The following is a 17,373-nucleotide window of genomic DNA, read 5'->3' as shown; positions in this document are numbered from 1 at the left end:
TACTTCGAAACTTAATAAAACTAAATTTAGATAAATATATTTTATTATTATTTATTAAATAATATTAAAAAATATAATATATATTTTATTAAGAATACAAATTGTTTATATTGTCAATATATTTATCATGTTAAAGAATGACGTATATTTAAATTATAAATTTTTTAATCTAATTACTTAGTCCTTTATAAAATTAAATTTAAAAAAATTATTTTTATTTCTTAAGATAATAATATTTAAAAGTAATATATGTTTATTGATAATAAAGTACAAAAATAAATTTGATGAAATAATTTTGTCGTGCAAAATATAAAAATAAATTTTATGAAATAATTTTGTCGTAAAAAAATTATTAATAAAAAATATTTTTATATTTTTTATATTAAATAATAATATAAATATTCTTATCGTTAAATATCCTTCTTCATTTTAGAATATAAAAATTAAATTAGTTTTATCTGATAAAAAGTTACATTAATGATATGTACATAAAATTCCATATAAGGTTTTAAATAATTATATAGATAGCAAAATAAATTAAAATGTTGTATTTAATAATTCATTTCAAAGGTTTAAAATATATATTTGTAACAAAAAAAGTTACACTACTTAATATTATAATCTTTGTTTTACTTAATTGTTCACTTCAAAAGTATAAAACATATATTTGTAATAAAAAAAACCATACTTCTTAATATTATAATATTGAAGTAGAAATGTATTAAACAGTGTAAACAACTAAAATAATAGAATGAAATCGTTTAAAGTGCCAAAAATAGTTGACTTAATTGGATTAAAAGGACTATATTCATTCATGTTTAAAGTTTGAAAACAAAAATATATAAAAGTTTCGGACAGGGACGAATCTCAAATTCGCGTCAAAGTTGGGATTAAAAATGTACTTAACCCTAATTTTAGTAAGACTAAGACAAAAGATAAAAGCTAAAAATCTAATTATCTTAAAATATATCACTAATGTATTTATCTTGTCATTAAAAGAGTCTAAAAACATACATTGATTAAATAAGTCTAAAAATACACACCAGATGAGTATAGACAAAAATTAGACGAGTTTAACAATATATATTGGATAGTTCTCTCCATACACTAACTAGATGGGTATAGTAAAAAATTAGCCAAGTCTAGCAATATACATTGGACGAGTCTATCTATATATTAATTAGACAAGTATAACAAAAAACATTAGATGACCCATTTCGTTCATTAATTAAACGAATATAACAAAAAATATTAAACAGATCTTGCAATACACATTAGACCAACCTGTCTATACACTGATTAGATTAGCACAACAAAATATATATTAGACAAGTCTAGCAATATACATTAGACGAGTATTTCCATATACAAATGGATGAATATAGCAAAAAATATTAGACGAGGCATTATATTCATTGATTAAACAAATATATCAAAAAAACATTAAATGAGCCTATCAATTCACTGCTTAAACAAGACCAACAATACACATTAAATGATTTTGTCCATACAATTAATAGGAAAGTATAGAAAAATATATTATACTATGTGGATCTAACCGGTATAAACAGATACCTGGTCCTAGTCGCCAACCTATAGTCCTATTTTCAATAAATCATTGGTTAACTATATAGGAAGACGATATGTACATAACAGTTAAAGCCACCTACTTTAAGCATATCAAATATGAGTAAGGGTCACCTACTCCAAACTTAGAAAATAATAGCTAAACTCCTAGAATCAAGTCATAAGCCTGATATTTGAGAGGCTCATACAAACCTAAAGGAGGCCTAGCAAGCACAATGCAGGCCCAACCCATAAGCCAAGTAGTTTATGATTAATGGGCTATAAATATAGGTGGACCCAATAATTAAAGGTACACAATTCATTAATACCAAAACTAAGATTTGACTTTTGAGAGTTCTTGCTGACTTGATCGTTGGAGTCCTTTTCTGTAGGTAACCTCCAAAATGTTCAATCTGACAATAGGACATGAAGATATACCTAGCAAAACCGAAGAGTATCCATCCAAGAGATTCGAAGATTAGGTAAAACATGATTTGTGTTCCCTAATACTTTATTATTATTTTCGCAGGAACACAACAAAAAATATTAAATGAGACATTTCATACATTGATTACACGAGTCTAGGAATACTTATTAGAGGGGTTTATCCAAACATCGATTAGACAAGTTTTCCAACAACATATAATGATAAGATGACCTTATCAATATACATTAGATAAGTTTATTTATACATAAATTAAAAAAGTCTATTACCACAATACAAGTTTGTTCGTTCACAAATTGGACGAGTCTTAATAACACTATTTAAATAACTTTGTTCATACCCTAAACGAGTTTAAATGATTCATTCCATACATTGATTAGATGAGTCTAAGAATAATCATTAGACAAGTTTATCCATACACTACTTAAACGAGTCTATCAACAAACACTAGACCAGTCTGTCCATACATTGATAAGATGAGTTTAGCAAAATACATTAGATAAGTCTTTTCATACATAGATTAGAAAAGTATATTAATGCACATTAGAAAAGTTTGTTCACTCAATGATTATACGAATGTGTCCATATACTTATGAGACCAGTCTAGCAATACATACTAGAAGATTTTGTCGATGCATTGGTTAGATGAGTCTAGAAATACACATCAGACAAGACTTTCCATGCACTCATTAGACAAGTCTAAGAATACGCATTAGGTGAGTTCGTTCATACACTAATTAAATAAGTTTTATAGCACACATTAGATGAGTTTGTTCATACACTGATTAAATGAGTCTAGCAATATATATTAGACGCATTTATTTATACACATATTATACGAGTTTATTGATACATATTTGACAACTTTATCCATTCTCTAATTTGACATGTCATGTAATATACATTAGATGAATTTGTCCATACACATTAGATGAGTATAGTAATACACATTAGATGAATGGGTTCATATACTAATTAGACGAGTCTAAGATGAATTTGTCGAAGCATTGATTATATGATTCTAATACACATTAGACCAATATGTCCATACACTGGTTTGTATTTGTAAAGAATATATTCTACGTATTTTTACATAGTTTATCCTTTTTGTTTTAATAGTTGTTAACCTGTCATATTCTTTGTGTTTTTACAAAATCTACTCTTTACATTTTTACATATATATTGACTTCTAAACTTATGAATAATTTTCCCGTTTATTCTATTCAAAATTTAATTATACACTTAAAATATTATTATTATTATTTCTAAATATCTTTTAATATAATATATATTTAAATATTTTTTAATATAATATTTATTTACTAACATAAAAACACACAATAAAAAACATCAATTCATGCATATGCACGGGTTTAAAACTAGTTAGAAACAAAAACAAAAACATCACTCACTAATTATCCTTAACAATGCTTTTTAACCGCTAAACCTTTGCACTAAAAAAAACATAACTACTAACACATTTGGTCTAATGAAAATATCATAAATACACAACTAAAAAAACTCTAATTTGTAACACCAATTAGTCACACACATCAACGTAACATCAATGAAAATATTTTCTAAGGTTTTGCATAGGAATATAGCTCATCTTCTTTATTTTTAAGTTCAATTTTTGAATGTCTCCCTTCAAAGAAATTCATTCAAGCATTTTTATTTCGTTTACCACAAAAAAATTAGTACGACCTTTTGTAATTGTTTTCAAATTCATATGTATAAGGGGATGTAGCTTAAATGGTAGAGCGCTTGCTTCGCATGCGAGAGGCACAGGGTTCGATTCCCTGCATCTCCATTTTTATTTTGGTGATTAGTTTTAAACTAACTACAAATATTACATAACTTTTTTTAATTCAAATGTAGCGTCATTTTGGGATAACTGCCTCTATGTATCTACCATTAAAAAATAGTTTTCTCGTAGTGTGAATGCTTCATTCTGATTTTTTACATTCTTATTATTACAAAATTTTTAATGGTTTTCAAACTAAAGTTAATGAGAATTTGGTTAGTAAAAATGCAACACAACACGATGAAACAGATAGATGGAGGAGTGATGAAGAACCATGATTTGGAGACGAAGGTGCACAATTTATGTGTTTTGGTATGGAAGAAAAGAAATGAAAATTGGTTATGGAAAAAAATTAGATGACAACTTATTTTGACCACTTTTCTTACCAAATTATGTGTCATCACACGTTTCATTTTAATTTGTCACGTGTGGGGAAAAATTCCCAATTTCTTACACAGGAACCTTGTCCTTTTTAGAACCTTTGTTAAAAATTCCCAACCTTTGAATCTTCAATTCCATTGCTTTGCATTCTCGAAGCCTTGCCACGAGGAAGTAACTTTCAATGCTTAGTATTTTGCAAAAAGAAACTTATTTCACGTCATGGAAGATTCTAACACACAACCACACATTTACCAAACCAATGCACAACCAACCAATTCATGTTTCGTGATAATTCCTACACATCTAGGATTATATTCTCACGCACCATGGTCAAGCATATTATTAAAATAATAAAACAATTAAATTAACACACTAATGACATACACAACACTCAAACCCAAGTCCTCTCACAATAGTCAAGTACTCTCAACTACTTGAAATAGTACTATTTCTTGTCATAAACTTTCCGCATTAAATGCCATAAAGATTCTATTACCCGCATTTAGATTAAATAATTATTTTTTTAATTTTTTTGGGTCTTACAAAAAGCATGATAAGTTTGTTATTATGATTGCCTCATTTTCCAAATCATATAACACTTGAGGGTCAATAACTTTCTTGCCTATAACATTACAGAACAAACTCAAATATGATATAAAATCTCTAACCGAAGCTGGTAAGATGATGTGAATAGCCACCGACAAAATTTATTATATAAGCACATGCCAATGGTGGGACTTTAAACTAACTAACTTCAAATCTTCCATAAACACAAGACTCTTAATATTTAAATAGTAACCCTATGGCACCTTCACACTACTTAAACAACGAAAAAGAAACTTTTTTTAACAAAAGGCATGACAAGTTTGTTATTGTGATTGCCTTATTATCTAAATCATATAACACTTGAGGGTCAATGTTTTGCTTATGGCATTGCATAACAAAGTCAATATGTCATAAGATCTCTAACCGAAGCTAGTAAGATGGCGCGAAGAGTCACTGACCAAAGTTATTATATAAGCACATGAAAATCGTGGGACTTTAAACCAATTGACTTCAAATCTTGCATAGACACAAGACTCTTAATATTTGAATAGTAACCTTGTGGAACTTTTACACTACTTAAACACTGAAAACAACTTCTTCTTCTTTTTACAAAAAGCATGACAACTTGGCCGCAAATATGTGCATCTTTCAAATAATTGTCGATGTAACTTAGGACGGATGCCCATGCCAACCAAATTTGGTTGTTTTTTAACTTTATCTTTTCTCTTTCCTTTTATGTTTAGCAAAGTACAAATTACACTATTACAAACATTTTTTTCAACATGCATCACATGTATATAATGTCTTACATCAATTTTGCACCAATGTGAAAGATTATAGAATGTTGATAGTTTTTTCCAAATGTTCTTCTTAGTGTTCTTTGTTTGATGCTTTTCAAACACAGTGTTAATGTTTTTCACCTAGTCATATACTTTTTCACCATTGTGGGGTCTTGACGCAACTTCATCCTCCTACCTTTCATTAAATGCTTTCTTCATTTTGCATAAGGATGGTTACAAGGAAGTAACTTTCAATGCTTAGTATAAACGGATTTTTACCCATGCTTCAATTGAGTATAACTCGTGTTTTCTATACATGTGTGACATGAAAAATGACCTTTTACACTATAACCACTCAAGTTACCATATATTGGGAAATCATTTATTCTTTATTGGAAAAATAGTAATTCCATTCTGGGTATTGTAGGAAGGTTCCACAAAACCTTAGCTAGGAGCCATATGTTTCTTCATCAACATTATTTTCATCAACTTTCTTTTTAAATCATGATAACCTACACGTTGAACACAACTTTAATGTAGCAAACTCAACTATGTATAATACACAATCATAGTGGCCACTTCTATGTTAGTGTCTTATTGTATGATTTTACAAGAATCCTAGAATGACAAGGATTCAAGACCTTGTTTTAGATTCTATAATGATTGTAGCTTGGGTAGACCAAAGATATTTTCTTCAAGACCTTGATTTTATAAGTATGGTTTTAGTCCTCGAACCTTGACCAAAAATTGAAATTCGTCCTTATCTAAAATTTTAATACATTTTGGTCCCTAAACTTTAAAAGTGAATGAATACAGTCCTTTTAACCTAATTACGTTAACATTTTTTTTTTGTCGAACATGTTTCATGTTAGTATTGGAGTTCTTTAAGCCTATGAGTAATAGGTTAATTGGTTCTCTCAATACTTGTAATTCTTGAAACTCTATTGATTTAGTGGAATCATTCTAAGCTCGATTTGTTCAGAAGAATACTGGATGTAGATTCATCTTGAATCGAACTAGTATAAAAATTATTGTCTTCTTTTGTGTCTTTCATCCTTTCTAATATTCCTAATTGTTTAAATTAATCATTAATGCAACATTGTTAAATTGATTGAAGTGTTCTTAAATATTAACAAATAGTTTAAGAATCTTTTAAAACTTTGAAAATCTTAAAATACCAATTCATCCCCCTCTTGGTTGACATATATTAGACTTATTTGGATTAACAGAATAATATTTCACAATATTGCAACAATTATAGAAATTGAACTTCAGCAATAGAGAAGAAGTTCAATAACAATTACAACATATAATTACAATATTACAACACTTAAAAAATATAACTTCTCTAAAAAATAGAAAACATAACTTCCAATTAACCAACTTCCTATAAGTCAGCATTTAACTCCTCCTAACTGCTTCTTAAAACTAAAATAATACTTTAAAAAGTGAAACAAATAAAAAACAGAGAACACACGTGGAGTCATAAAGCAAACTTCTAACACTTTCTCTTCTCTTACCTTTGTTTTCTTTTTTTATATTGTAAATCTTTCCTCTTACATTTGCTTGTCTTTTCTAAACGTTTTCTTTTTCATTAATTTCTTTTTGTCCCATTACCATTAGTCAATGAGTTAGGAAATATAATATTCAAAATAAAGTGTCTTATAGATGTTACTAAAATGAAAGAGTTTATATATCATTTTGTTGTTCATACAAAGAGTGCATCAATTATTAGTAAAGTTGAATTGCAATTCAACAAACATTCAGTAAGCCATAAAATCGTAAGATCTTAAGATTTTACAAGTTAGATGCATAATCGTGATATAGTAAGATTGATAGATCGTCGATCAAAATTCTAAAATCGTGTAAATCATTATTTTTTCTACGAACCACTTTTTAACCATCTTAGGTGAATGTGTTCTATTTAAAAAAAACCTAAACCTAATTGAAATGTAATACAATAAAAGATATATAATTAAAGTTCAACCTTTTTTTGTGTGTTTGACCTAATTAAATTTAGTACAATTGAAAATTTACCTCATTAGTATTATAAGTTGCAACATTACTCAATGTTCACTTTCTTTAATAAATATATTATAATATAAAATCAATAATAGGGAAGTTACCTTCTTATCCATGTTTAATTTGTTGACAAGTTTCTTAATGGTTAGTTTTTTAGTAATTTGATATTTTTATTTACTTTTTCTTTTTTTGTAGTCACATGCGACTTCTTTACTGTTATAAACCACTCTTAAACTTTATTGATGTGAATAGATGACAACGCTATCGTGAAGCGATTAAATTAACACTACTTAACTCTAACAACTTCAGTGTTGACAAGTTAGTAGTGAACCAACTAGATAGGGTTAAGCTAACCCTGAGTCATATCCCAACAAATACATAATTGATTTTCAATATTTGAGTCATATAAAAATCTAACCTAATACAATTAAAACTATATGATGATATGAAAAAATATAGAAAAAAATTTGTGAATAAATGAAACAGCAAATTAATAAAAGATTTTGAAACAATTATAGTAAAACAAGTCAATTCCATTGCTTTCATTATAAATTCTTCATCAGTTATCTGCAGATTATTGTTCAGTTAACTGTTATTTTTTACTTCAAATTAATTAAATTAAATTCTTAATTAATTTGTTTGTGTTTTCACTATTAACCAAAGTAATTTCTCAATCAAAAGCAAGAACTTTGTAGATTAATCATAGTAAATTTAAATAAAGTACATTTTCAATTAAATATTACTTTGCCTAATCATATCCATTATTTTAACTCTGAACTTAAGCAAAAGGCTAATTAACCAACGTACATTCTTGATTAATTCTAGTGAAATTTTTCACCTCTAATCAAAGTACATTCTCAATCATTGCCAAAAACTTATTCAATCATATTCAAGTTTCTAAATTTAATCAAAGCAGATTCTCAATTAAAATTAAAAACCTTAAGCTCATGTGATCAACATGCATATAGATCAAAACATCTCACTAATTAGCTATGATGTAAAAACCATTACTTTTTACGTGATTCATAGATAAAATACATAAATGAACGAAAATCAAAACAATAATCAAAAACAAAAACAAAAACTAGTTAGAAACAAAAACAAAAACATCACTCACTAATTATCCTTAACAATGCTTTTAACTGCTAAACCTTTGCACTAAAAAAAAAAAACTACTAACACATTTGGTCTAATGAAAATATCATAAATACACAACTAAAAAACTCTAATTTGTTACACCAATTAGTCACACACATCAACGTAACATCAATGAAAATATTTTCTAAGGTTTTGCATAGGAATATAGCTCATCTTCTTTATTTTTAAGTTCAATTTTTGAATGACTCCCTTCAAAGAAATTCATTCAAGCATTTTTATTTCGTTTACCACAAAAAAATTACTACGATCTTTTGTAATTGCTTTCAAATTCATATGTACAAGGGGATGTAGCTCAAATGGTAGAGCGCTTGCTTCGCATGCGAGAGGCACAGGGTTCGATCCCCTGCATCCTATGAGTAATACGTTAATCGGTTCTCTCACTATTAACGGATTATGTTTGTATCACATATAATATCATATATCTCATAAACTATAGCAACATATGATGGGATCTAGTTTATTAGTGGACATAAGGTGAAAATGGACAAAGACAAGAGTGTAGAAATACATTTTGTGTGGCCCATTTGGAACGTGGGGAGTGTATAAGTAATGTATGGGGTACATTCAGCTCCTGAATTATTTCTTTTCAGAATTTACTGATTTTAGACTTAACTTGTAACTCGAAACATTTTCAATCCCACACTTTTGATGACTCAATTTAACTTCAACTGCATCAACAAACTTTAAAATATCCAAGAATAATTTATGCAACTAAAAATAACTTTTTAAGCCATTTTTATCTCACAAATTCCATAAGCTTAATTATTAAAAATCTCAATTAAATAAATCTTTTAAGGACAAAAAAATTCAATTAAATTCCCAAAATTAAACATTAAATGAGGCAAAAAATATGAACTCATCAGATACGATCCCTGGACCTTGGATTTGGGAAAGGTTATGGCAAGCTTGTTGTAACATAGCCTCTTGGCTAGTGTTGAGTCGCATGTAAGTATCGTACTTACCTTGTCATCGAATTTTTATAAGTTGATTGTCTGAGACACCCTTTGACTTAAGGCCTATAATTTTGTTCTAATTTCTTCTATGAACATGTGTTGGGTTGCTCATATCCTGAGCTTATCCGTGTTTCCAAATAGATCATTGATGAGAGAAATCAGGAATGGTCTTGGGCGTAGTGCACATATAATGGCATGTATGATTGTTGATGGATGGAGGTTGGGAACCTTGTTGGCCGTATTTGCAAACCGATCCATAAACTATTGGAAGGACTCATCGTCCCTGTGAACGACATATTTAAGACAGATAGTTACAAACATGGCACACAAAGTGCTGAATGAATTAATGGATTGAGGTTATAGTGTGTAGTACCATTACAAGGCATTTTCCTACGTAACATAGGCTTTAACATGCTCTTTAGTGTCTATGGTTCCATCTTACTTGTCAATGTTAACGACAACTCATTTCGAAATGTGGACCCTCTCTATATGTGGGCTAAATGGATGCATCTCCTACATCCTTGCGACCACTTGTTCGAGATTTTCGTCATTTTTATTGAGGATTGTCTTCATGTGAGTGTTGATTGTTTATTGATCGATATTTAGTACAATAGAACTAGATTCCTAGGTTTGATTATGCATCAACATCATACGCTTATGCATTGTGAGGAAGAATTTTTACCTTGTTCAATGGTGGATGCCAAAAGTTTTTTACCAAATTTGGCCAAGTTGTCTTCGATGTGGGCTGATCTGATTGCTGATGTATAACAAAGTTTAAATCATCATGAAAAGAGAAATTCACCTGCGAAGATTCTTGCACTCAAGTCAGTAAGAGATTTTAGAGTGAGTACATGAGCAAAAGTGATTATAAAATGTTCATACTACCTGTGATAACTTGTATTTATAGTATTTTTTTGGCTTAAAAACCATTAAGTGAATGAATTCACTTATGATAAAATGGGTTTTTTTTATATTATATAATACCAAATATCTACTAAAATAATTTTTTTTCCTTATTTCAGGAATATTAATATTTTTTATGGATCTAATACTAGAATCATGGGCTTATTGAACCATTTTTTGACATGCAATAATAATATAATATAGTCAGGGTAGGTAGATGTGGTAAATACATTTAAATGTTGAGCACAATCGTTCATTTCAATTTGATCAGCTGTAATTTTATACTTTTCGAGGGTGTCACTGAAAAACTCTGCTCAGCAACACTTTTTTTGGTGTTTTCCTATGTGATCATGCTCTCTACTAGAATACTAATTTTTCATATATTTTCGAATTTTTTTAATAGAGAACTGGCATTAAAGAAAACAAAAAAAGAAGGAAAATGATATCAAAATATTAAGGAATATTTATTTTTTGTATAGATTTTTATTTTTATAATTCTTCTAGTAGATTAGTTTCAGATTCCGTTATGGGACTGGGATCTTCAGGTTTGTATTTATTCTAGAATGCAAAAGACCAAGTGAGTCCGTGTATTATTACATAAAAACATTATTTTATAAGAAAAAGAAAAACTAAATTTCATAACGAAAAAACAGTTGTATATACTAATATTTAAACAAAAGTAACCGATGAATATTAGTATACTACACAATACCACCTTTTAAAAATTGAAAATAGATTATCAACCTTTATTTAAAAATATTTGACAAGGTTTCACTTAGACTTATTACATTATTCAATGGCAATACTATCTTGAAGGACTTATCAATAAGTACTCGATTATATTGCATTTTAAAAAGTAAATATATTGTCTTAAGTCGAAAAACCCCATTCTAAGTAAGCTATTATTAAGATTGATGAGAGATTCAACCGTGCGTAAAAGTGAGCTTTAAGCCTAACTCAATCCCACAAAATCGGTTTGTAAGATGAGGTTTGCACCTCATTTATATATTGTGAATTGACCTTATCTCTAGTAGATGTGAGAATTCCAACATACCCTCTCACGTCGAGGTATATTCATCTCGTGCGTGAGACAAAAAATTAGTGGTCCGATATCGGGTGGAACAGAATGTCCAAGAAAGCTCGCTAAGATAGACTCTAACTTGACTCTGATACCATGTTAGAAGTAAGTTTTAAGCCTAATTTAACCCCACAAAACTTGTAAGGTAAGGTTTGTATCTTACTTATACATTGTTAATTGATCTTATCTCTAGTCAATGTGAGACTTCCGACAAACGGCGAGTATAATGTCATAAATTCAAACCTCATTGGCATTTAATGTCATAAAAAAACACTTGAGTTTGTGGCCAAGGTTGTCTGGTAATTTCATTTTGTTTAGTTTTTGTGTATACTGATTCGGACCCGTGACAGGGAACATGTGAGGAACGAAGTAAACGCAGTTGTCAAATTTGAACAGCAATCCACGATTAATAAATTATGTTATAATCGAGTACACTCCAAACAATAAATTCTAGGAAAGTATATCACACAATTTATAATGGTATGAATGTACGCAAAACTTTTTATATAATAATACTATAATTTATGAACACGACTGTTTTCGTGCCCATTTGTAAACAGTTCTCATATATTACTAAACTTCAATTATTCAAAAAGCTAACCAGCTTTTTATTTGTATAGTGCTAAACATCTCATAACTCATTGAATTATTTAGACCCAACGTTAATATATTTAATCATGATATATATATTGCACTCTATCTTTGTTGAATTTGTTGCGTTACTTTATAAAGTAGTTGAATTATTTAGATTTCAAGTTGATATTATATCTTATCAAAATTTATTTATTTTTTATGATGAAATTAAGGTCTATTTATTCATCATATCTCTTGACGGTTAATTGACTTCTTCATTTCATGGTCAGAACGTATTTTGATTTGTATAGAGAGAAAATGAAATGGTAACAATGGAATGCAGTTATCTACCGATAAACTTTCACCAAAAACAAGGTTTATCCTTATGCATATGAAATATTTGAGCGAATGTGCACCCGTGACATGGGGGCAGAGGCAGTGCGGAAGGAAAAAGAACAATAATGTAGTAACATTGATTTTCCCCATAAAACAAGCTCTTCAGTCTCAAGCACAGGTCACATAGAGCACCATAACGAATCCATCCAAGATCTCCCCAACTCATGTTACCAAAATAATTATTTTTATAATAATAATAATGATAAGAATAAAAGTTCACAAGCACCACCTCCTCCTCCATGTGAACCCACCACAAGGGACAACCTTTTCTTTCCTGAGTTTCTCTCTCCCATATAAGCTGACACACAAGTGAACAAGTAAGTACAAGGCTGTTCTTATCTTTCTCTGAGCTTTGGGACCTCAAAACAGCGTATGGGTTCTAAAGTCAATATCTTGGTTTCGCTGGTTTTGCTTCTGGTTGTGTTCTTGCACCAAGCAAGAGCAGCAAAGTCTGGTAACTATAATGTGAGTCGGTTGAAGGGAAGAAAGGAAATAACTAATAGATGTAATTTGTTCATTGGAAGTTGGGTGATTGACCCTTCACATCCTCTCTATGACTCTTCAAGCTGCCCCTTTATAGATGCTGAGTTTGATTGCCAAAAGTATGGCAGACCCGACAAACAGTATCTCAAATACTCTTGGAAGCCTGATTCTTGTGCCTTACCCAGGTACTCTTCTTCTGTTTTTCTCATTACAAAGGATATGAAAAGTTTGTTTTGGAATATGTTTGAAGTCGTACGTTAACGTTTTCGTTCGTTGGTGTAATTGCGACTTTTGTATTAGGTTCGATGGAGTGGATTTCTTGAACAGGTGGAGGGGTAAGAGGATAATGTTTGTGGGTGACTCACTGAGTCTCAACATGTGGGAATCGTTGTCCTGCATGCTTCACGCGTCGGTGCCCAATGCCACCACCACTTTTGTCAGGAGAGAAGCTTTGTCCACTGTGACCTTCCAGGTTTAATATCTTTTCTTCTTCTTTCTTCTCTTTGTCTCTTTTCGCAAATAATACTAAAACCAACATTTTCATCTCTTTCTCTCTTTCTCCATCTTATTCTCCTCCCTGTTTACAACACCCGTTTCACAAAATTCATTTCTCTGTTTTTTGAAAGATTAAGCCATAAAACACGTCCAAAACTGAGTTTTCTTCTGTTCTCCATTTAAGTTTTTTCAGAAAAAGACTTGACAGGCTGTGTGAGACGCTTTTGTCAACTTGTGTTGGAGTACAACTTGGAGGCTCTATTGCAATTATTTGTTTTCATTATTCTACACTTTAACTTTAATCAACATCATTCGCATAACATTAACATCTCACTTATTATGTCATAATAAATATGACTCATTCATGGCATAACATGTCCAACACCCCAATGCATGATGTTTGCAAACATTCCATATAGATTGGTAGCAACGTAGAAGAAATAAAACAAAAATTTAGTTGCAATTTCACACTTTTTATTTCCTACTTTAACCCACATAACAACCTTGACCCTAGTAGTTCCGAGATTCCTTAGAAAGGGAAAAGCTATAAAATTTGATAAGCAAAGTTTTCCTATGTTTACAGTTAAATGTCCCAATATTATTATTAGGATCTGTATTTTTTTAGATAAAGGTTCAGTGAATTCATGAACTATGCCGGCTAAATTTAGTTAAGTTCCCCGATTATGTCTCTCTATAATATACAAATTCAATTACTTTTGAAGGAGTTGATATTGTTTATATTAGTTATACCATTTTCTGTGCCAATTAAAAAACAGGTAGCCACTGCAAAGCACAAATATATCTATTTCTTTTCAAGAAAACTTGTTATTCTGTTCTTAAACGAACTTTGCTGTTAACTAAGCCTAAAATGTATTTTTATTGTATATAAGAAAAAAAAATTACATAATAGGCAGAAGAAATGAATATAAAAAACCTTCAAAATATGGACCAGGAAAGTATTATAACAGTTTTGTCTTATATTTCATCATCAATTACTGTACTGATGTAAGGATTTAATATCTTTTTGAGCACTTAATAAAATAATTTTATTCTTTGAAGTACTTAGATGAGTATTTTAGTATCATTATTTTAGCATATAATAAAGTTATGTAGACAAGTTACTATTTTCCACGTGAATCTTTATGCATCTAAATCTAAATGTGTGTGTACAATGATTGAATTTGAAATTTGATGAAAAGCACTAAAATGGGAGTGTGGTAACTAGAGTGGTTGGTGGGTTTGTGCAGGAGTACGAAGTAACCATAGAACTATACCGCACACCATATTTGGTGGACATAGTTCGAGAAGAAGTTGGACGCGTGCTCACACTAGACTCCATACAAGCGGGTAATGCTTGGACTGGCATGGACATGTTAATCTTCAACTCCTGGCATTGGTGGACCCACACAGGAAATTCTCAAGGGTATTATTATTCTGCTCCCAATCATTTTAAAATTAATTCATTTTAACACTACATCAAAGTTTAATGAATTTTGTTAAAATAAATTTTCAGATGGGATTACATTAGAGACGGTCCGAATCTACTAAAGGACATGGATCGTTTGGAGGCCTTTTATAAAGGAATGAGCACATGGGCTGAATGGGTTGATGAAAACATAGACCCTACAAGAACCAAAGTGTTCTTTCAAGGCATTTCTCCTACCCATTATCAGTAAGTAATTAACTCTTATTTTGACTTTGAAAGACCCTTTGTGAATCATAATGAACTGAAATGTTGTTTTGAATCAGAGGTGAAGAGTGGAATGAACCAAGGAAGAGCTGCAGTGGAGAACTTGAACCACTGGGTGGGTCAACATATCCTGCTGGTCTACCTCCTGCAGCAAACATAGTGAACCGAGTTTTGAAGAAGATGAAGAGTAAAGCTTTTCTACTTGACATAACACTTCTCTCACAACTAAGAAAAGATGCACATCCCTCTGCATATAGCGGGGACCATGCAGGCAATGATTGCAGTCACTGGTGCCTACCAGGGTTACCTGATACTTGGAACGAACTCCTAAATGCAGCTCTAATCACCTGAACTTACACTATAAACACTTATAATAATACTATTCTACTCAAGGGTTTTAATTCAATTGTGACGTAGGACTCGTCAAAAATAGTTGTGACAGAGTTGCAATATGCAAACCAAGTTAGTCAGGAAGATCAATTTGTTACACGTTCACAAAATAGACATTACAAGGGGTTACTCAATGTTTGTTGTATTGCAATTCAACTTTACTAATAATTAATTCATGTACTCTTTGTATTCAACAGCAAAATGATATATAGACTCCTTCGTTTCAGCAACATATCTATGAGGCATTTTATTTTTAATATTATATTTGCTAACTCATTGACTAATGGTAATGGGTACAGAGAGAAAATGATGAAAGAGAAAACGTTTAGAAAAGACAACATACAAGAGAAAACGTTTAGAAGAAAGATTTACAACATACGAAAAGAAAATGTTAGGACTTTGTTTTAGGAATTTGATGAAGGCGTGATCACCTCCTTAGAAGCTCTCTCAAGAAGGATCACTAGAAGCATGTCTAGAAGGGAGTCTTCTATTCCATCACCTTTATCTTTGTTTTGCATTACTTTAGTTTGAATTCCCTAAGTTGGTTTCTAGTTGACTTATTTTGGTTGACTTGTTGACTTTGATCCAAAGTTGACCTTTGACCAAGATTAGATTAACTTAAACCAACATGCTAATCCTTTTTTGTCTTGTTTTGTAGGTAATTAAGAGAAAGTAGAGCATGACTAGGTGGCACTTGGTGATTGGAGCACTTGGATGAAGTGGAAGAGAGAGGAAAACAAAAAGCATAAAGCAAAAGCAAAAGTAGACATGTACCTTGTCTCCTTTTGCCTTTGTGGTTTATGCTTTAGAAGGTCACTTAGTTTCCTTCCTCTTTTGGCCTAGAATCAGCATGGGAATGCCTCCACCAATCATCTCCCTTCACTTGGCCAAGACTCACTCTCACATTAGGTTTAGGGTTTGCTAGTTAATCCTTTTTCATGTTTTTGTATTTGCTAAAGGACCCCTATGAACTCCTATTTAAAGGGTGTTCCTTGTCTTGTAAAAGGGTTGATCATTTTGTTATAAACTTTGTGCATTCAACCACCAATTTTCGTGAGCTCTCCTTCCTAGAAGTGAACTCACATTTGCCTTATCTTGCTTGCAAGTGGCGGCACCATCACTCATCTTTAGGGCTTAGTTGGCTTAGATCCCCCCTATGAGTGGCGTGCTTCTTCCATTCTTCATCTTCTATGCTTTCCATTTTTATAGTTTCTTCTTTCATTTTGCTCTTTAGTGTTGTTATTGTCGTGTGTGTTTAAGCTTGAATCCAACTCTCTTCTTCCTTTCATGAGCTTGAGAAATGAACCTTCACATCTAGATAGCATGTTATCTTAATGTCCAGTGGGAATTTTCAAAACGTTTTCTTAAACAACTTCACCATATTCATAACTCTAAAAGGAAATAAGATAATCCTTCATTAGAATTCAAGTGTGTTCTCTGTTTTTTATTTAGTTGTTTCAATTTTCAAAGTATTATTTTAATTTTAAGAAGCAGTTAGGAGGATTTATATGCTGACTCATAGAAAGTTGATTAACGTAAAACAAGTCAAACATTATGAGAAAATGCATTTGAGGCTTGCATCCGTCTCATACTTTAGAAGGAGTTTTATTCTTTAATGTCTCTGTAGGATGTGTATTTTGTAAGAACGCAATTGTATTTGCAGCTTTTACCTAAATCTTCTTTGGCAAATTCTTTTCATGTAACATACATT

At 30.6% G+C, this 17,373-nt stretch overlaps 1 protein-coding gene and 1 non-coding gene across 2 annotated transcripts; both read left to right on the top strand.

Annotated features, from left to right (window-relative positions):
• The first annotated feature begins 3,748 nt into the window (after nt 1-3,748).
• TRNAA-CGC (transfer RNA alanine (anticodon CGC)) lies at nt 3,749-3,821 on the top strand. Its single transcript has one exon. It is a non-coding gene; the product is annotated as a tRNA-Ala (tRNA).
• A 9,017-nt stretch (nt 3,822-12,838) lies between these two features.
• Nucleotides 12,839-15,894, top strand: LOC114179909 (protein trichome birefringence-like 38). Its single transcript, XM_028066410.2, has 5 exons — nt 12,839-13,272; nt 13,388-13,559; nt 14,830-15,005; nt 15,096-15,254; nt 15,332-15,894. The coding sequence occupies exons 1-5, from the start codon at nt 12,977-12,979 to the stop codon at nt 15,621-15,623; spliced, it is 1,095 nt and encodes a 364-aa protein (XP_027922211.1). The 5' UTR covers nt 12,839-12,976; the 3' UTR covers nt 15,624-15,894.
• Nucleotides 15,895-17,373: the final 1,479 nt, after the last annotated feature.

This window comes from Vigna unguiculata, chromosome 3, assembly GCF_037176805.1.
Source record: "Vigna unguiculata cultivar grain cowpea cultivar isolate G323 ecotype 2 chromosome 3, ASM3717680v1, whole genome shotgun sequence".
In the NCBI taxonomy this organism is placed as follows: domain Eukaryota; kingdom Viridiplantae; phylum Streptophyta; class Magnoliopsida; order Fabales; family Fabaceae; genus Vigna; species Vigna unguiculata.
This window is presented reverse-complemented; position numbering and strand designations above follow the sequence as displayed.